This window comes from Camelina sativa, chromosome 11 (assembly GCF_030686135.1).
Source record: "Camelina sativa cultivar CO46 ecotype springtype chromosome 11, ASM3068613v1".
In the NCBI taxonomy this organism is placed as follows: domain Eukaryota; kingdom Viridiplantae; phylum Streptophyta; class Magnoliopsida; order Brassicales; family Brassicaceae; genus Camelina; species Camelina sativa.
This window is the reverse complement of record NC_141890.1, coordinates 24,447,747-24,468,994: the sequence shown is the minus strand read 5'-3', so window position 1 is coordinate 24,468,994 and position 21,248 is coordinate 24,447,747. Positions and strand designations below refer to the sequence as shown.

Sequence of the window (21,248 nt, the reverse complement as noted above, 5' to 3'; positions counted from 1 at the left end):
TACTCTAAAATGATTGCAGTTTGGTAGATACGTTATAAGTAATTTATACTACTTATTCGGAGATTGGTGGATCTACTATAGCCTCATCATTATCTATATCCATACATGTACGTGTCTAATAAGACGCATTGTCTAAAAAGTAAAAGCATATAGTGTGTAGTCCAATATGGAGTGACAAGAGATCTAAACGATTCTTTTGGAGTTTCATTAGATTATTTGCACCATCTTGAAGTTTTGTGAAATTCAGCCCAAACATCTAGTTCAATCACCACCTTTCTAAGATTATCTACCCGATTGATAAAAATTATTGATTGGAAATAGCATTTGCACTCTTTTGATGAACCATCATAAAAATTTGTCAATGCTTTCATGGAATTGGACGCAAACCTTCACATTCTCTTGAGTAAATTACTAACGTGTCTTGAGGAGAACACTCTAGTTCAAATATATATTTATCATTCATGGCTTTTTCATATTTACCAAAGTGTACCCATAGCAATACACGAAAGAATTTCTCATTTTGACTTTATTAGGAGGAATGGTTTAAAGTGTTTCATACGTTTTATAATTTCGTCAATATCATATAAGGATTTTTAGAGTTTAAAGTTTATAAGTGTTTTAAATATTCAGTGAATGTGTGCGAATTACTATATAAATTTATCTACTACACACCAAAAAATATATATAGATTTATCTACTACATTGTGCATTACACATCTGAAGGAAAAAACGTCAATATAAAAAATTGTTATAAAAAAATAAACTAATTTTTTTTCTTGTTTTTGCAAGTTCAAAAATCCTTCTAACACAGAAGATTTTTTTTTCTTTAAGTTTAATTTTCAGGTCTCCTGTAAAATATATATCTAATTCACATATCTTATTTATTTATTTTGCCTATTTCAATTTCTATTTCTTTCATCGTGATCATTGAAAGAGGACAGGCATTAATTGGACTGTCCTATATATTTTGGTAATTAAGAAAGCGATGGTTTATCACACCTGGAGTGATAGTCTCCACTCTCCACAAACTCTCTCTAGCTCACTTCATCCAGCAGAATATATTGAGTTTCAGATATACTTGGTTTCTCTTCTTTCATGGTATATTTCTATTTTAAGATATTTATCTGCTTTTCTTATTTTCTTCTCATCATCTTCTTTTTATGTCGAATTGAATTTTTTATTTTCTTAATAATTTATTTCTTGGTTACTCTTCATCATCAGTTCTTGGCTACATTAGATAATAATTCAATATCGAAATAAAATTGGCTTGATATGTGTAAAAAACATTTCGAATAGGTTAATGTTCGGACATCAGTTCTTGGCTACATTGTGATGTGTCTTTCAACCGTATTGTCCGTAATTAAAAAAATTAAAAATTAAAAAAAAAGTTTGCCAAAAAAAAAAGATATTGTCCATCATCTTTTTTGAATTTAATAAACAAGAGATATGTTGTTTAATTTCTCATGCACAATGTGTACTTGTGTCACTTCCTTACCAAAAATGGTTTATAGAAAATAGTTTCATAAACGAATAAACATTTGTCGGTGCACTAGCTACGGTTGTTGCCTGAACATTCACTATCGCTTCGGACATTCTTCTCTCTCCTTTGATGTTTTTTTGCTTAACTTTGCTTGCAAAATTTCTATGTCTTTTACAACAACAAAAAAAGTATATTTTTTTGATTAGAAAGGGGAAAAAGAAGAATTAATAATTTTACCTTTTTTCGCGGAAAATTAAAAAAAAATGCGCCGCTTCAAGTTCAAAATTAGATGCTAAAAATGTGTCTGTCCAAATTCAAACCAGTTTTGTCTCTCTTCTTCTTCTTCTTCTTCAGAGCATTGCAATGAAAGTTCCAGATTCTTCTTCACCGACCGGAGTTCTCGAAGAGTTCTTCAGAACGGAAGAGTTCGGTAGCTCCTCGGAGACGGTAAAGAACCCTTCTTCTTCTTCTCGTTTCCGCAAGATGGTTCAGCTTCTCAGAAGCAGATCCAAGAAGTCTCTTGAAAATCTCAAGATTCCGTTTCACAACAATGGCGTTATCCAGAGCTCTTTGAGAAGATGCAATAGCATGAGGGAGAGTTTCAGATTTGGCTCCAATGATTCTCCCTTTCTTCTACACTCTCCTAGAAGAATCTTCACCTTCTCTGACCTCAAGTCTGCTACAAACAATTTCGCTTTAGGTTCGTACCAAATCCCATTTGTCTCCATAGGTTTGAATGTTTTTGTTACAATTCGTATTCTGAATCCAATTTTGGACTGTAAACATTAGCAATCCATTTTAGGTGAATTTTGTTTGTTTTGAAGTAAATTTGGGTCATGAATGTGTTATTAAGGATAGGTGGAAAGTTTTTTCATGTAATTGTTGAAATATTTTGTAAGCAGAGAATCTAATTGGGAAAGGAGGTTATGCTGAAGTTTACAAGGGGACGTTACCAAATGGACAAATGGTAGCGATAAAACGGCTGATGCGGGGAAATAGCGAAGAGATCATTGTGGATTTTCTAACGGAGATGGGTATAATGGCACATGTTAACCATCCAAATATTGCTAAGCTTTTAGGCTATGGGGTCGAAGGAGGAATGCATCTTGTTCTTGAGTTATCACCTCATGGCAGCTTAGCTTCAATGCTTTATAGTATGTTCTCTTTTTTAATTACCTTTTTTCTCTCTAATTACTTACATTCTTAATTGTTATTGTATTTATCAATTGTTTGATGATATTATAGGTTCCAAGGAGAAGATGAAATGGAGTATTAGGTACAAGATAGCATTGGGAATTGCAGAGGGTTTGGTGTATCTTCATAAAGGATGTCACAGAAGAATTATACATAGAGATATCAAAGCCGCAAACATTCTTCTCACACATGATTTTTCGCCTCAGGTACAATACCCAAATGATGCTCTAAAAGTAAAAACATACACTTTCAATTCTTAGCCATGTGATGAAAATGTCTTGGGGTTATATATAGATATGTGACTTTGGCCTTGCGAAGTGGCTACCTGAACACTGGACACACCATATTGTTTCAACGTTTGAGGGTACATTCGGGTGAGTCTACGCGTAAGGGAATATTCTTTCTTGGATATTGGTTTTTAGCAAGGAGGTCTTAGAGACAGATTTTGTGTCCTTTTGTTTCAGATATCTTGCTCCGGAGTACTTAACACACGGGATAGTAGATGAAAAGACTGATGTATTCGCCTTGGGTGTACTTTTACTGGAACTAGTTACTGGACGACGAGCTCTTGATTACTCCAAGCAAAGTCTTGTTCTATGGGTAAGTTCTCTTCCGTTTACTTTTCAGACAAAAGAACCTGACTAATGTGGGGTTGAGAAAACCCTTGAGAAATAGTTTCACGCAAGCGAGCATTGGTTATAGCAAACTGTGCCTGTGCCACCATGTGCGGGTTGAAATTGCACATTTGTTCTTAGTTCCTTCCCTTTTTTGTTTCTTAGGCAAAACCTTTGATGAAGAAGAACAAAATTAGAGAGCTAATAGATCCATCACTGGCGGGTGAGTACGAGTGGAGGCAGATAAAACTTGTGCTTTTGGCTGCTGCATTATCAATCCAACAATCATCAATAGAGAGGCCAGGGATGAGTCAGGTACCTAACCGGCCCCAATTTTCTTGTTGAACAAGTAAGAAACCGCATTGGTTTTGATATATTTTGTCTTCATTAGGTTGTTGAGATCCTCAAAGGAAACTTGAACGATCTCAAGTGCATCATGAAATGCAAAGTTCCCTTTTATAGGAAAGCTTTCAGAGACGAAACTGGCAAGAGAGTTTAGTAAAAAATCTACGAAGCTGAAGCACTTCTCTCCCACATGTAAAGTAGTTTTTGCTATAAAGAAAAAAAAAGGTATAGAGATGACTAAGCCTCTTATCATTTTTGTTGGTGATAAATAAGTATCATGGATCTCTCGTCAACAATAAGATGTTAATGGCTGTGGTATCGCGTATATTTAGTATTTGTTGTGAATTTTGTGTAATTTATTAGAGATCTATACATGTATTCAAAAGCAAAGGCCATATCCAGTTAAAAAAAGTACAAGTCTCCCTAGGGAGGAGGACAAACAGAGCATTCAATAAAATGTTGTGCTTATAATGTTTAAAACTCATTAGTAGGACTAATAATTTTTTTATTTTTTTATTGTTGAAGACTTATTTTATGAGCTCTTTTAAAAGTGGTTCATGTCTTTCATTACAAACTCGTTTTCGAAGTTTTTTCATTACAGAATTCCCTAATGTACTAATTGGAGTTTTTTTTTTCCAGCCGAATTCTTTTCAATTTTCTACTAATTTTGTATGGAAAAATTTCTAGAATGTTTTACCATCTCTATTTTTAATGTAGAACAAATTTTCTACCAAAATTTGTGTCGAAAATATAATAGGATTTCATGATGTTTTCTTGTAGTATATGAATCATAATAATACTGTAATTAAAAAAAAATCAACAACGACATGAATGACATGATTATTATCTTATCTGAAAAATGAAAATAGGTTAACGATGCATAATGGAACACAAACAACAAGCAGAGGAGAATATTAATTAATACAGATTCATATATAAAAGCAACAAAAACCAAAATTTGACAGAGGATTGTAATTCAACCAAGCTGTGGATGGTCACTCAGTGATGGGAACGACATGAACTCCAATCTGATGAAGCATAGTACTAGATTTTCCATGGAACCCAGTGATCTTGTGACCTTCCTTCTTGAGGACAAAGTTGACTCCAGCTTCAAGTCCAAAGGGTGGAGAGGTGCGTTTGTTTGTCTTGAACCTAACCATCGTTATAACTCCTGTTTCAGCTCCCATAACCTTGTCGTGGCAAGCCTCTACTGACGTGATGTATTCACTTGGATAATCCACCTCGAACTATATGAAGTGTGAAAATATTAATTAAACTTGAATGTTTTTGAGATTAGAAAAAATATATAACTCAAGATCTTTACCGATATATATAGTATAGTTTTAAACAAAAACAAGTTAATTAATTAAGGAGTAATCATCACCTCTTCGTATCCAAGCAATGTTGTCTTTCCATGTTCAACCCCAACAACCACCTCACTGGTGTCGTTCTCGTACTCAAACTTAACAGAGACGATACTATACTCGCCTTGTCCTATGTATACCTTCTTCACATTTTGGAAAGCACCATCGTCCCAAGACTCTCCTCCAGCACCACCTTGTCCCTCTAGTTTCTCTGTAGGAGGAGGAGAAGGAGTAAACGGAGCGTAATATGCACCGATACTATCAACACAAGAACCTACCCGTCCATGGGATCCAACAATAGCATTGCCTTGGCTCTGCAGAGAGAACTTGGTTCCAGTGACTGTTCCAACTACTAAGGTTCTCCCATTTGATGTTTTGAAAGTAAACGACCTAAGGACAATACATCCGTAAGGTTGGGTGTTTGCGTAGCTTCCTTCGACGGATGTGATACATTCATATGTGTAATTTGCATCGGTCGATGAATACCTTGTGTCGGTCGATGCATCCCCATGTGGTGTCGGTCAATGCATGTTGGTGTCGGTTGATGCAGAGTCTTTGTTTGTTATTTGTTGTTTGTTGATTGTTGGTTGATGGTTAGAGGTGTCTCTATTGCTTGTGTGTATAGCCCAGTAGATGGGAGGATTGCCTTACTGAGTGTTTATAAAATACTCATGCATTGCAATTTGTGTTTGTGGTGCAGGTAAAGGCAAAGTGTGATCGTGGAATCAAGGCAATGAAGAGGAGGATGTTCTAGGGACTCGATTGGATGTTGTCTGGCATTGCTAGGTTGCTAGAGTTGAGTCATTAGAACATTGCTAGGTTGCTGGTTCTATGATTATTGTTATTTGGTTATTTGATATTGCTTATGTTATAATATTGGTTTATTATTGGATATTTATTGGATATTGGTTTTGATTATTTCGCTGTTAGTTGTGTTTGTGGTTAGGTGGCTAGTGAGTATGGGACTACTAGTTGTAGTTATCCATTATTATTATTATTATTATTATTATTATTATTATTATTATTATTATTATTATTATTTATTATTCTATTTAAAAAAAAAAACGGGTCGGGTCGTTTCAATAGTTATACGAGATGGTAGATATTTTCATACGGATAGACATAATTAAAACCAATAGAGTTATGAGTTAATGAAGTGGTAGGCATATTTGTTACTAAAATAACAAAAGTTAAGTAGAGTTAAACATATAGACGTGATAGAGTTAATTGGTTTGACAAATTTATACAGTTGCTGTTTTAGGTCAAAACAAAGCATTTTACGAAATATTGCTGTGTTTATTTAATATTAGGTTTATATATGATTTTAATTGATAATAACATTGTAAGATAAGGTAGTCACTACAAGAAAAAAGGGTCATTGTGACGTTTGCTTGAGACGAATTTTTTTGGTCACAAATATGTGACATTTTAGATACTATGTTGTGATATTTTTTTTTAGTAATAAATTCGTAATTATTTCGTCACAAGATTATTACGAATTAAATCGTCACTAAAAATTGTCTCTATTAGCGACTAAATGGTGTCGATATTATTAACCGTAACAAAGTGTGACGGTTTTACTACAATTATGTAGTCATAAATAGTGATATTTATTTGAGACAAAATATTTGTCACATATTTGTGACATTTTAGATACTCTATTGGAAAGAAAAAAATTGTAACAAATTCGTAATTGTTAAGTCATAATACTACGGTTACGGATTAATTTATGACAAAAGTTGTCAGAAACAGTAACAAATTTTTTATGATAATTTAAGTAATAACAATTGTAATGGTATTATGACATTTTGTCAAACATTGATTAACCAGTTAAATATAGTTTTACATAGAGAATGATCATTATATTTTATTAAGGTAAATACAAACTAATAATTAAAAACTTTCTTTTGTAAACTAAATTAATTAGTGGCTAAACATAAAATAGTGTTATATTTCTTAATAATTAATATTTTTATGTAGGTTGTTCAATGAAATCATGGTTGCTGCTAATCTTGGCATAAATGGAGATAATCTAACCTTGCTTAGAGAAAAATAATTGTAAGTTGGTTACAAGAACATGTAAGGAATTATGATTATTATTTTTAAGCTGTTTTGAATTTATGTTTAAATAGGAGCCGATTAAATAGTCTCATTATTATTTAATTAAATTTAAGAAAGATGTTTAAGATATTGTAAACTAGATTTTTATTTTTTAGAAAAGATTTTATTTTTATTAATAGTTAGAACTTCTAAGTACTCAAAAAGCGCCTAAATTTTCAGAAATATTTAATAATTTTTGGAATTTCCCTCTAAAACTTACTAAATATTTATTATACCTTAAAACTTCTCTTGTATTATATAGGGGATATACCTAATACTTAAATTGTAACCCTAACTAAAAACTAGATTACTATTTCTTCTCGCCGCTTTGTTTCTTTGGTTTTCACCGATGCAAAGGTTAGAGGCCATATTTTTATTGAATCATTAAATCTATATTATGCAATCAACCATTGAAATTATCTTTTTCTACCGTCATCTTTTTCTATTATCACTCAGCATATATACTTGCGGAGTGATTTGGTTCTGACTAATCTTATGGATGTATATAATGTATATAGATTTTCTGTTTGACTATTCTAATCGATCTATATATTAGTATATATAAAGGATTTGAAGTGATGTCACATAGTTAAATTGATTTGAAGAAACTGTTGTGATGCCATCTACGTATATATTTTTTTGTTTATATTTCTATGGAGTTATTGCAGAGAAATTTGATGAACATGTGCAAGAACACTTGTCAAAGAGATAGTCTTCAAACGGTGAGGGTTTGGCAAGAGACAGTCTAACCCAAAATGAGAAAAATAAATTTATGTTAAGGTAATATTTTTAGACTGAATTATGCATAACTACATATTTGTTGATGAGTTAAAAATTTACTATTTTTATTTGCGTTTGAAAATATATATCAATGTTCATATACTTGTGTTTTTTTATAGATTGCTGAAATATGAAGATAAGGCCGTGTATTTGGACTAGTCAATGCAAAATGGAATTTTTATGTCTTTGGATGATTCATCAGTCTTCCCACAACCTACCGAAGAAGAAGTGAGAATATTAATCCACAGAGTTGAAGAACTTGTAAATAAATTGAAAAAGAGTCATGATGACAATTTACTACTCGAGAAATGTCTCCAAGCACTTGAAAACATCTATGTCTCCACAAGTTTCTGGAGTTGCTATTTAACTAAGTTTTGTTTTGTTTATTCATAATAGGTTTTCTCATATTGGTTTTGTTTACTTTAATTTATAAATGAATAATTTATTTTATTATATATTTTTTCTAGTTATTGATATACAGCTTATTTAATTATTATTGTGACAATAATTTAGTAAAATATAATATTAAGAAAATAGGAGACGATGGTTTGGATAATTCATTGTAATTATTTTGATACTACTGGTTGGACTTCATGAGCTAAACATTATAATGTAATAATAGTAACAAATTGCATTACGGTTTTGAGACTAAAATTTTGTCATAATAAATGACGGTCTTTAGTACATGTTCTTCGTTAGTAGTTGTGATGGGCAAGTGATATTTTACAGGTCACTAAGTGTGATGTTTTGAGAGTACAGCGGCGTCGTAAACAGTGACTAACTTGATACGTGATTTCGGTCATGAAGTAAAACGTATTTAGGACGATAATTTTAGTAAGCAATTGTGATATTTTAGATACCTTTACAAATCGTTACATTTGGTGACGAAATAGATACGTATGAGTTAGTCGCAACTCTTGTGACGTTTTAGTGACTAAAAAAAATTTGTGACTATTGTATTGTAACCATTCACCAATTGTCACAGATTCGTAACAATATTCTTATTGTGACGAAAAAAAATTAATGTGACGGAATATTACGTGACAATAGACTTATTTTCTTGTAGTGAGTGCAGTGGTTATAGGTTGTTTGATAGTAGGTTCGAAGCTTAGTAGTTAGCAAATTTTTTTTTTAAAACTTAATTGAAAATGGTAAATTCATAATTTGCTCAGGTCACATTCTTCCTAAAAATCCTAGCAGCCGCTACACATTTCCTGCATTTTGTTCTTCAGATTTTTTTCGTTTCTTTTTTTTTCCGTCACTTTCTCACATTTTTTGTCCAAAAAAGCTTAAGTACACCTTTCATTAGGGAGAAAATATAAATATTACAAAATATCAAAAAAAACCAACAAACCAAACTAGGGATTTGTTCCTAGATTGACTGATTCATCCTTTGATCAATGGAGAAACTTCTCTCGTTCTGTTAATTTTCTTCTGTCGATTACATGCATATAAAATGAGCAATCGATTACATGCATATTTGGTGTGATTCTTCTCTATAATTTTTTTTTTGTCGGCCAAATTCCATTGATGTGGAAAGCCCATTAAGAGTAATACAAGTGGTTTACGGAATAAGTCTAATAATCTAGACTTTTACATATTAAAGAACAAAATATTTTAGAATATTTTACACAATAAAAGTCCAACTTGAGGACATGTTTATGGACGTGTGTGATGCGTTTGATTAGATTCCCAGTGCTTGCTAACAATAGCCTTCCGCCGCAAGCTCCATTCATCTCATCACCACTTCACCATCAAAGGCTGATATCCTTGCAGATCCATCAAACTCTGAACACAATCAGCTAATTTACTCTGATTAGCCACTTGATAAATCCTTCTACAGAATAATCGCATCCCTCACGTTGCAAGCTCAATGATAATTGAGAAATTCAGATTCTCTTCATCTCAACCAAGACCCAAAGACAGAAGCTCTGCCTCCATACCTAAACCATGAGGTCTACTTCGTATTAACGAAGTAATTATGGCGAAGATATTACTCCATCGTTTGAGAAAGAGTTAAGTCGACGTCTACTAAAACCAAACCAACTGATGACAAGCGGAATTAAACTGAGGTTCCTGTAGAAAGATGAGAAACAAAACCGACTTTTAGCTATAAAACGATCTAACCTAAGTCGGAAAAGAGACTAATCCGCCTAAAGCGGAAAACGAGATCCGATCTATATATATATAAGGAGATCGGAAAAACTAAAAAACAAAAAAATCGGAAAAAGATTCCGGTTATTCGGAAATCTCCATTTCTTCTCTTTAATTTGCTCCTATAATATGAGCAAAATAATTTGTTTATATTTTGATTTTAATCCTTTTATTTTTTAACTAATGACATGAAGTATATAACACAAAAATATTTATTTTAAACTATAATGGCATGATTGTAAATAACAGTTTGACCTAAAGCTTTAACGTCATTTTTCAAATTATATGTGTTGTACGAGTAAAAATTTGGTTGCAAAGTGTTGTTTGAGTAAACGAACAACTTATAAGTGTTGTTTGAGTACTTTTCTCTTTTACATATCACACACAAAAAAAATTTGTTTGACAAAAAAGAAAACCACATGTATCATTTTCATCTAGGACGATCGGGCTGCTGTTTCTGATGAAATACCACACTGTATTTAATTTCGGTCAAAGAAAAAATGAATTTGTTATTGCTGCGTTAATCAACCATGCTCTTCAGTTGCAACAAGATCTACCTGTTCTTCATTTGCAACAAGCTCTATCCCGTTTTTCATGATTTGTACCAAGAATATTGTGGGTTTGAAATTAGTTTGATTGTGTTTTAGGTTTAATTGGTGTGTTTGAATTCAGTTTGATTGTGTGTTTAGTTTTAGTTGGTGTGTTCGAATTTAGTTTGTTTGTGTAAGGTTATTTATAATGACAGTATGTTATTTATACATCGTACCAACATTAACTGAAATGAGACATGAAGAAATTATGTTTTCCTATTGCCTCTTTTTATAATTTTAACATTTTTGAATTTTGTTTAAAAGTATGAAATAAAAAACAACAAAGGGGAGTAAGTTATATCTTAAAGACTTCCGCTAATGACCACATGTTGTTTAATAAAAAATATAAGTAACCACATGCACATTTTTCAATTTATAATGATCGGATTGCCAGTTCTGATGAAATATCACACATTATTTAATTGAGTGGAAAGAAATATTTGATTTGTCGTTGCTGCGAAAATCTATCACGCTTTGTCACCTCCATCAAACCCGCATCAAAGCCGCTCTTCCTTTTCTATATCAAAAACATTGTGTGATTGAATTTAGTTTGATTGTGTGTTTAGTTTTAATTGGTGTGTTTGCATTCAGTTTGATTGTGTGTTTAGTTTTAATTGGTGAGGTTCAATTTAGTTTGTTTTTGTAATGTTATTTATATTGATATAGTATACATCCTACCAGCATTAATTGATATGACACATGAAGAAATTATGTTTTCTTATTCTCTCATCACATTAAAATCATATAGAGAAAAAAATGGTAGTTGGATTTTCAATACCTAGTACAAAAAAAAAAAACAGTTCATTAGTAGAGCATCTATTGGTTCACAAGATTTTTGGATAGTTGTTTGACACTAGGAGTATGGATATTTGGGTTTCTAGTAGTGATTATGTGCTTGCACATCTATTGCACATAATCACTACTAGAAACCCAAATATCATTACTCACAATGTCAAAACTACCCAAAAATAACAAATCATATTTACTGATATGGAACTAACTAGCTTATTGGGAAAAAGTAGCATACAATTGGGTTCACAAACTATTAAGAAAATGCTCTTCATTTGTAACAAGATCTATTCCGCTCTTCATAATTTGTACCAAGAAATATTGTATATTTAGTTTTAACTGATTTATTTGAATTCAGTTTGATTGTGCGTTTAGTTTTAATTTGTGTGTTTCAATTTAGTTTGTTTATAAAATGTTATTTATTAGCCTTATAATTAAATAACTATATGATTGTCCACGCGATGCTTGGATGATGTATTTTTAATTGTTTATATATTTTTATTGATTTATGATTGTGATAAAATTATATATAATATACGTGATTTGATTGTTTGATACATATATTGAGTATAGTTTACATTAAAATTTATATAAATATAAATTGTAGGTGTGATTGTTTATATATGACAACAAATTTGTTATTTTTGTGGTTCTTTGAAATGTTGAATAGATATAGTTATTATTCACAAATCACAATAAAATTTTGTTCATCTTGTTACAAGAAACATTTTTTTTTTTTCAAAAGAGTTGATGGAGAACAAATTACATGTTGCTTAAAATTACTAAAATGTATTCATTATGATTTACATTTAGTATCTAATATCATCTTTTCTCCATAGAGAAATTTTCTCAAGCGATTTTCTAACATCATAAAATTGAAAACGTATTAAGTATTTTACAACTTATTTCACAGATAAAATCTTGCATTTAACATCTTACATATATATATATATATATATATATATATATATATTAATATCAAAAAGGTAATTCACAAAAAAAAAGTTAGCAAAATATATGTAAAATGTAAGCAAAACGTAAGTAAAGTACTTTTACGTATGTTTTTTACAACAAATAAAATAGACTATTAGATGTCATAACATCTCTTTTTTATTGTCAGGTTAGTATTTTGTTCATTAAAAATGTCTTTTCATATAAAATTTTAGTACAGATTCTCAAGTTTCATATGGTTTTTCATCTTCCTTTAAACATCTAATACATAATATAATACTCTCTTAATACAAATAAAAGAAAAAAATAGAAAATTGGATTCATATTTAATACTGTATTATTGGTTTTTATGTCTCTAAAATAGATCTTTAGTGAATTTTTAATTAATAACTTAATAAAACTAATAGATTTTAGACATTAAAATTTAATAGAATGACACAACTCAAAAGAAGCTTGATCCATGGCGATGGGTTTTTCTGATTTTACTCCTTGTTCTTCTTCTAGTTTTGATTTTCTTCTATTTTGTTATAAAACTGTTTTGTAGTTCGGTTGAAGACGTTGTTGATGTGGAGCTTCAACCTATTCTTTCCGACGATTTTTATTTTCGGTATAACACCAACTAACCGATATGTTTGGTCGAATTTAACCACTTCGGAGATGTTCTCGCATATACCGCATGAGCGCATGCATATCCCCTCCAATGCTTAAATAGGTGGAAGAGACAATGTCCATTTTGTGATCGTAGCTTTTGAGCAATAATATCCAATGTATTGGTGTTGATATATACTCTATATTGTTTTCTATATCTCTAAAATAGTTTTTTAGTGAATTTTCAATTAATAACTTAATAAAATAAATAGTATATAAGATTGATGGCTCAATAACTTAATTATCTACTGAATTGATTTTCTTCTCTGATCCTCTCATATGCTAAAATGCAAAAGACACCAAAAAATGGATTTAAGAAAAATTATCTTATTTTATGCATTCAGAACTTTTTTTCCTAAATCATCTAAAAACATGATAAAAATACTCAAGGTAGAGCAAATGTTAGATTGATCGTGGTCATGTTGTAAATTCGTTTTGGAAAATGGTAATTTCCTAATTAATATGGCCTAGTTGCTTTACTTTAGTTTCACCTAAAATGCAAAGGTATTTGGATTCCGGTCTAATCACGTTCTGAGTCTTCTCGAAAATCCTATTTGGCTTTGTGGTTGTAACGCTACGACCGCTATTTTTTAGTGGGTCCAATGTCCACTCCCAGTCCATGAATCCACCTTCTTTAATGGGTTTCACGTTCTTTCTCTAGGCGCGTAAGCACATCCATATCCGACGACCAGTTTGCTACGTCTGAGAGGTTTTAAAGACTTATTACCGTCCCTACAAATCACCACATGATCTTTTCCTGTGTTTTGTCCTCACTCGCACAGTTCTGACAGTCACTTCCCAGAAAGTCGATGACTACTCCAGCTCAAACACGCTTAATGGTTTGTGTCTGTGTTTTCTTACAGGTGTTTTGCACGCCTCGATGTTTATGTAGCATGCTCGATATTGTCGTCTACATGGCTATAATGCGATATATATATATATATATATGTGGGACTGTTGAATATGGGACTGCAACTGAGACCAAAGTAATTAGAACTTGTCTGTGATGACGGTTTGTGGGATCTAGACGTGTCTTGAAATCTTTTTTTGCAGTGTGGAGGTTTATGGTAAAGTCAAACTAGGATCAAAACTTGTTTTAAATAGTCGAACTCATTTCCAAATTTTGTTTAGCAATAGGCAAAGCTGACTCTAAGACAAATTAATTAGGAGCACAGGGAGTACCTCTACGACGGTATGGGAAGGCCAAAGATTTTACTAAGAGAGTATTGGAGAACGGGAAGCACACTGAGGCATGTACATTATTGGTGTTGGGTTTCGCCAGTCCAGGGCCCATAAGAGAATTCTGTTAGGCGCCAATTGTTCTGTAGCAATGGTAGGCCTGCGACGGGCCCATGAAGGGTGGATTGACTAAGAAGAGCGCCAAATCAAACCTCGAGAAATGTCCCGAAGAAGTTGAGAAGATCGTGGAGCCACGAGGCGAGATCGGAGGAGGAAATCCAGGGTTTGGTTTTGGGTTCTCCTTAGTTTAAATACGTTTTATCTAGCTCAGAAAAAGAGAAGAACTTGTAATCCCGAAATATCATAAAATCAGTGAATACAAATCCAGTTCGTCATTCTTTCACAGTTCATATCGATTTCTACCGAAAGCCTACCCTAGATCCTTTCAACCCAAATTACCATATTAGATTGTTGTTCTCTTTGTCAACAATTTGGCGCCGCCTGTGGGCACATAGGTCTTTCTATTCTCAAAAATCGATTTTGTCGAAGAGATTAAGACGAAATGGATCCATCTAACGCAACCATGCCAGAAATAACTCGCGATCACACTCGGGCAACATCACACAATGATCGCAATGTGACCAGTGATAGCTCGCCACTGCTAACGTATCAGCTTGCCACTGCTAGCAATCACTCCTCTTAGGAGGAGCGATCTCAAATCCAGTATAAGCATGGGAACCCAAGCTCGGCAGGAGTAGAGACGAGCCACATGCCCAGCACCATCCAAACAATGGACAAAGGCTCCTCCGATGGTCTGGGTATCATCCGCCAAGAACATGTTTCCCTTCAAGGTCTCAGAAGCGCGATCAAAGGAGGACTCTCTGCGGTCACATCCACGGGCCCCTAGATTCCCTCGGGAAACAGAAACCAGCCCCGAGTATGAACTCGCCCCTAAACAAACGGGACAAGCCAACCTGGGCAAATTCCGTCACCCCCCCGTCGCGTCAGCAACTCACAGCATAACCGATCTTGCCGAGATATGAGGAATGCTTGCCGTCTTAATCGACAAAACTCAAAATCAGGACATAACAAACCGAGCCCTAATGAGTAGAATAAAGCAGCATGAGCAAGAGCTCGCTCTTTGCGGAAACCTCGACGCATCCCAGGGGAACACACGCCCACCCAGCACGGTTCCCACGAGTCGCACGAAAACAACACTTCCTCGGACACGCCTGGACTTTGCGACGATCAACGTTACATTGCCTGGGATCAGAACGTTACCAGTGTTCGCATCCTCGACCGACCCTAACATTCCCGACACCGCTGGACATAGCGACAAAGCGAGCACTTAACCTGTTCACCCGCTTTCGGTGGAGTGTGGTAGCTTGGCATTACCGGGACCTGATACTCTTAGCGCACCCGTGAACCCCTTAACCAGAACGGATGCAACACTCACAGAGGAGCTCGTGGCAAAAACGGTCCCCTTCATGATGACCAATAACATTCGTCTACCTGAACCTCCAAGAGACGACGCAGTAAGCGCCCTCTTCCTCGCAAAATACATGAACAAGGAAAGCGCGTAAATAGCCGAGATCCGCTCAAAGGTTCATCTAGCCACCAGCGCGGCCCCAGATATCGATCGCGTTATTGCGGAGATTAGACAAACCCCGTTTACCGACCGAATAACGAAAGTTTGCCTTCAGGATGTTGGTAAACTACGCCTACCCGAGGACGCAGGTGCCTCGGATCCCGGGGCACATCTCCGTGCATTCAGATTGGCAATTACTAAAGCTTATCTTACTGACGACGAATGCGAGGCCGACTACTACCGCTACTTAACTAAGAATCTTGTCGGACCCGCTTTAGAATGGTTTGCCAGCCTCGAATCCAACTCCATAGATAATTTTGACCAGCTCGCCTCAGCATTCCTGAAGCAGTACTCTATCTTCTTCCAGGCCAAGGTGATGGAGTCAGACCTTTGGCTCCTCGTCCAAGGGAAGGACGAGTCACTCTGTGAATACATCACTCAGTTCAAGGAAACCAAGGCTAGAATAGCTAACCTAAACGACATGGTAGCTCTGGCATCCCTCCGGCACGGTCTATGGTATACTTCAAAGTTCCGAGAAGAACTCACCGTGCAAAAACCCCCATCTCTCGATGACGCACTCCACAGGTCCATTTTCTTATCCAGAGTCGAGGAGGAACGAGCCGTTATGGCCAAACTCCACAAATCGGCAATGACACCTTTCAACCCTCCCAAAAGAACCTTTCAAAACGAACTTGTGACAACCCGTCCCGTGACCACACTAGCCCACCGCTAGCTGCCTCTCACTGTGAATATGAACTATTCATCCAAATCCACCAGTAGATTATTGGTGCGCCAGACGTTCCTCTTACCCTGGTCCACACCATTTAACAATCTTTTCACAGGACAAGTTGTCACCAATTGATTTTATGTGACAACCCGCCCCAACAGACCCCAAGCTGACCCTGCTGGGCATCGATCCTAACCCCTCACTGTGGACAGGAACTATTAATCCGAATCCACCATTAGGTTATCGGTGCGTCACGCGTTCCTCGAACCCCGGTCTCCAAATGCTACATGGGCAGCTACGACCTGATTAAAAAAATCTGCCAAATAGCAATTAATGGTAAGCGACAAGCTCGAAGCTCGTCACCTCCTAGGCCATAAGGACCTCGTGGCTTGCAGCCCGCTCATGACTGCGGTCGACCAAGTATCCATCATGGAGGTTACGCCGACCGATGCATTGGAATCGGAGCCGATCTGAGCCCTAACACCAGGAGCAAGCTGGTTCAGTTCCTAGGACAAAACTGCAACACCTTCGCCTGGTCCTCATCGGACATGAAGGGTATCGACATCAGTGTCACTTCACACCAGCTTAACATCGACCCCACCTTCAAACCAATAAAACAGGGTCGATTTGGGAGGTTCAGTATGCCGAATGGCTTAGTCAAAAAGAAAAACGGGAAATGGCGAATATGTATCGACTTCAAGGACCTCAACATGGCGAATATCGATCCGCTCGTCGAAGCCACCGCCGGGTACAAGACTCCGTCCTTTATGGACGCCTTCTCGGGGTACAATCAAATCTTAATGGATCCTACCGACCAAGAGAAAACCGCTTTTAGATCAGACCGAGGCACTTATTGTTACAAAGTGATGCCTTATGGGTTAACAACTGCTGGCGCGACGTACCAGCGGTTGGTCAATAAAATGTTTGCCGACCATCTCGGGAAAACAATGGAAGTTTACATTGATGACATGCTCGTCAAATCAACGCGCGAGCAGGATCACATTTCCCAGCTCAAGGAATGTTTCAAGATACTGAATCAGTATGGGATGAAGTTAAATCCAACAAAATGTATGGCATCGCGTCCAGCAAATTTTTAGGATACTTGGTCACCGAGCCAGGGATCGAGGCAAATCCCAAGCAGATTGCTACGTTCCTTGAAATGCCATCCCCAAAAACCACTCAGGAAGTGCAGAGGTTAACAAGAAGAATAGCCGCTTGAATCGCTTCATCGCCCGATCCACAAGGATGGACACTGACTGCAGTAACTCCAGCCACCAAGTTAATGGCATGCTCTCTGCCACGAATAGGAGGAAGACTAATAAGCTCAACAAACACTGATGCAAATTGCTGTAAAGCACTGTCCACGGCCGCATGAACCACCATAGCTTGCTCCGAAGGAACGTCATGAGATAATAACTCACAAGGACCATCACACTCGAGAAAAGGAGACGAACCTTGGAAAGCACAACCGGCCAACTGCAGCTCACTCTCACCAACCAAATTCACCAACTGACCCTTATAAGTGAACGAGTACTCGTGACTGTCCCAATCAACATTACATTTACCCAAAGTCCGCAACCAGTAAATGCCTAAAATCACAACCACCTGTCCCAACTCCAAGATAATGAAATCCGAAGAAAAGGACCACCCCTGAATATTGAAGGCAAGGTTGTTACAGACTCAAGAACCATGTAATATCACTCCAGTTCCCAACTTAATTTTGAGATTGGCACAAGCTTGAGCTTGCAACTGTAACCTTGCCACCATCTTAGGAGTAATAAAATTGTGACATGCCCCACTATCAATCATCATCAATACCTCGCCATGATTAATAAGTCCTCGCATCTTAGTAGTCGAAGGAGAAGACAACCCCATAAAAAAGCTATAAGACAGTTCCATCAGTTGACCTGCAGCAACGACCTCAACCTTTTCCTCAGTTGGAGAATGATCCTGTAGGACCTCCACAAGGTAATCATCAAGGACCGTGAGGACCTGTAGCTCCTTGTTCGAGCATTCATGACCACGAGACAATTTACCTTGGCATTTAAAACAAATCCCCCGACGCCTCATATCATCCAAGTCAGCATTAGAGTGGTGTTTCTGAGGACGTTGAACTGCATTAGGCGCTTGCCTCTCAGTAACCTTGCTAGGCCAAAAAACAATCGGTCTCCCTTTCCAAGTCACCACAGACTTAGATTATTGTACACGCGTGGATTGATCGACTTCACTCACCACTGCTCCTGGCTGCATCACCCTACGAAGGTGGCTTGTTTCAATGGATAAAGCGACTGCCACCACCTCAGGAAGGCTCTGAGGCTTCATCATATACACCAATTCCTGCATCTTAGGTTTCAAACAATTAAGAAAAATCCCCTCCAGCTTATGATCATCAAGTCCCCTGACTTGAGAAGACAAATCCTCAAATTGGCGAACATAATCAGCAACCGAGCCAGTTTGTTTGATGCAAAACAAACTCTGACTAGGACCTTTGACCCGCAAATTCCCAAATCGTAACAGCAAACGACCCTTAAACTGATACCAGCTATCAAACAGCGCTCAATTAACCTGCCAATTAAACCAACCGAACGCATCTCCAGCTAGATGCACCGACACCAGATCTAGCTTCTCCGACTCCGAGAAACCCCCAATTCGAAAATATCGTTCCGATAAAAACAACCAACTATAGATATTCTCACCAGAAAACACAGGAATCTCTGAATTCTTAAGAAATACCTCACGAGATCTAGGACCTGACTCACGACGATGAGGACCCAGAGGAGTTGAAAGTAACTTGCAACGGCAATTAACCGAAGGATCTGCAGATTGAGATTCCGACGAGTCACAATCCACATCTCGCGGCGATTGATGCGTCAATAACATCTTCATCGATTGTCGCACCTCTGCGATTGCCTCCTTCACGAATTCCTAATCTGACACCAGCTCCTTCTGAATCGAATGGACATTCCGAAATAATTCCTCCACTTGCTTCTCTTCAAACTCCTGAGACGTCTCCGAAACAATAGACGAAAGCTTCGGATCATAGCCCATCTCTCTCTGAACTTGTGATTTCTCTCGATCAAACGTCACGACTCACCAATTTGATAGATTCAAGATATGAAACTGTGTATATTTCTATAAACGATGTATAAGAATACGCTTAGAGCATCAAGTTCTCTAAGTCGCCTTCCTTAAATCCTCACGCAGGAGAAAGTTATACATTAACTTACATAAGTGTTCTCAATTGAATAAAAGAAAGCTTTATACTCCTTCTGCAATCGAGTTAGTTGCATATATTATTCTCCACTCGAAAATATCTCCAACGGCCTTCACACGTGTCAGTCCCATGTGACTTCTTCTTATGCACGTACACACGGTGGGCTTATCAGATATCTGGCATTTGTAGGGTAGGTAACTCATATGCATAAGACGACAACTCAAAAAGTACCACCCTACCAACCACATGATTTGAACAAAGGGTTACTTGGAAACGGTATTTGTTTCATCGGACCACTACTAATTCCAAAGAGTGTTTTTTTTTTTTGTAAGCGCAAATGAACAATCATAAAGCTATATCTTACAGTAAGTAGCAAGATCTTGGGCATGGATATGTACATAGCAATAGAGTAAACATATCAACAAAAACATACATCGTATCAGTAACCTCAAACTTAAACAAAAGCCACCAAAGTAATCAACTAAAAGAAGAAGAGGAACAAGAACAGTAATAATAACAAACTTGTGAAAAAGATCAAATTCGCAAATGTTGCAAGCGAGCCGTTGCGTCCTCTGCTCTAACATTTGCCTGATATTTACGGAGATTCTTGTCAAAAGACTTCCGCTGCATCTTCCGCAAGAGCTCGGGTTTACCTCTCACAAAAGAAGCATTTCCGAATTCCTTTAACTCTTCAACTCTTTTAAATCCCTACAAACAAACAACATGATTCAAAATTGTGCGATAGAAGAGAGAGAAAGAGAGATGAATCATTTGTTAAAACTTACATAATACTTGAGGTCATAGAAGAACATTTTGATACTGGCGTAAGGAAGACGTGAGGGCCTCGAAATCGAAAGAAGCTTGCTGTGAAGCACTCTCAGATTCCAAATGATGAAACTGATGTTGCTTTTGCCCCACGATATTATTGAATCCAATGAATGATCGTTCACAACCTCATATACACAGGTGTAGAATGAAGACAAAAATTCCGCCATCGCTAAACACTTCGGATCTTAGAAATCCCCAAAACGTACATGAATGATGAAACAACCCCCCCCCCCCCCCCCCCAAAGACCACAACTTTGTACAATGTTAAAAAGACCACAGCTTTGGGCTTTTCCATATACAACCTAGTGTTTGGGTAAATATAAAATCAAATAAAATTGAAAATATTTATGTTTGAATTAGGTTGAGAGATTTTCTTATCTTTTAAATATTACCTAAAATTGATTTTAGAATTTTGGTAACTAAATATTTTAAATGTCTATGGATTTGGGATTTTAAATAAGTTGAAATTCCAAGATTTTTTTCCCAAATGTACTTCAAATATATATATATATATATATTATTATATGCAGAAAATAATGACAAATTTTATTAACTAAATCTATTATATAATTATTCAAAATAATTTAAATATAAAATCAAATAAAAGTGAAACAAAAATCACATATTTATGTTTTAATTAGGTTTTCTTATCTTTTAAATATTACATAGAATCCCGTTTATAATAAAACGGAAGTATACAACA

The 21,248-nt window shown here is 35.9% G+C and overlaps 2 protein-coding genes and 1 pseudogene across 4 annotated transcripts; 1 reads left to right on the top strand and 2 right to left on the bottom strand.

Annotated features, from left to right (window-relative positions):
• The first annotated feature begins 680 nt into the window (after positions 1 to 680).
• Positions 681 to 4,113, top strand: LOC104724022 (receptor-like cytosolic serine/threonine-protein kinase RBK2). 2 transcript variants are annotated; one of them, XM_010442474.3, is made up of 8 exons: positions 681 to 1,098; positions 1,835 to 2,180; positions 2,383 to 2,634; positions 2,726 to 2,880; positions 2,969 to 3,048; positions 3,139 to 3,274; positions 3,454 to 3,603; positions 3,680 to 4,113. In XM_010442474.3, exons 1-8 carry the CDS (start codon positions 1,096 to 1,098, stop codon positions 3,785 to 3,787), a joined length of 1,230 nt encoding a protein of 409 aa, XP_010440776.2. In that variant the 5' UTR covers positions 681 to 1,095; the 3' UTR covers positions 3,788 to 4,113. The 2 variants fall into 2 exon arrangements, with proteins under 2 accessions (XP_010440776.2, XP_019087175.2); XM_019231630.2 differs by lacking the exon at positions 681 to 1,098 and having other exon boundaries at positions 1,553 to 2,180.
• Positions 4,114 to 4,402: 289 nt separating this feature from the next.
• LOC104728203 (jacalin-related lectin 41 pseudogene) lies at positions 4,403 to 15,209 on the bottom strand (annotated as a pseudogene). The gene is made up of 3 exons (XR_015571356.1): positions 15,205 to 15,209; positions 5,018 to 5,483; positions 4,403 to 4,880 (listed from the first exon to the last, which is right to left on the bottom strand). The product of XR_015571356.1 is annotated as a jacalin-related lectin 41 pseudogene (transcript).
• A 5,042-nt stretch (positions 15,210 to 20,251) lies between these two features.
• Positions 20,252 to 20,712, bottom strand: LOC104728202 (heat stress transcription factor A-4a-like). The gene is made up of 2 exons (XM_010447223.1): positions 20,503 to 20,712; positions 20,252 to 20,425 (listed from the first exon to the last, which is right to left on the bottom strand). The coding sequence occupies exons 1-2, from the start codon at positions 20,710 to 20,712 to the stop codon at positions 20,252 to 20,254; spliced, it is 384 nt and encodes a 127-aa protein (XP_010445525.1).
• Between the last annotated feature and the right edge of the window lie 536 nt (positions 20,713 to 21,248).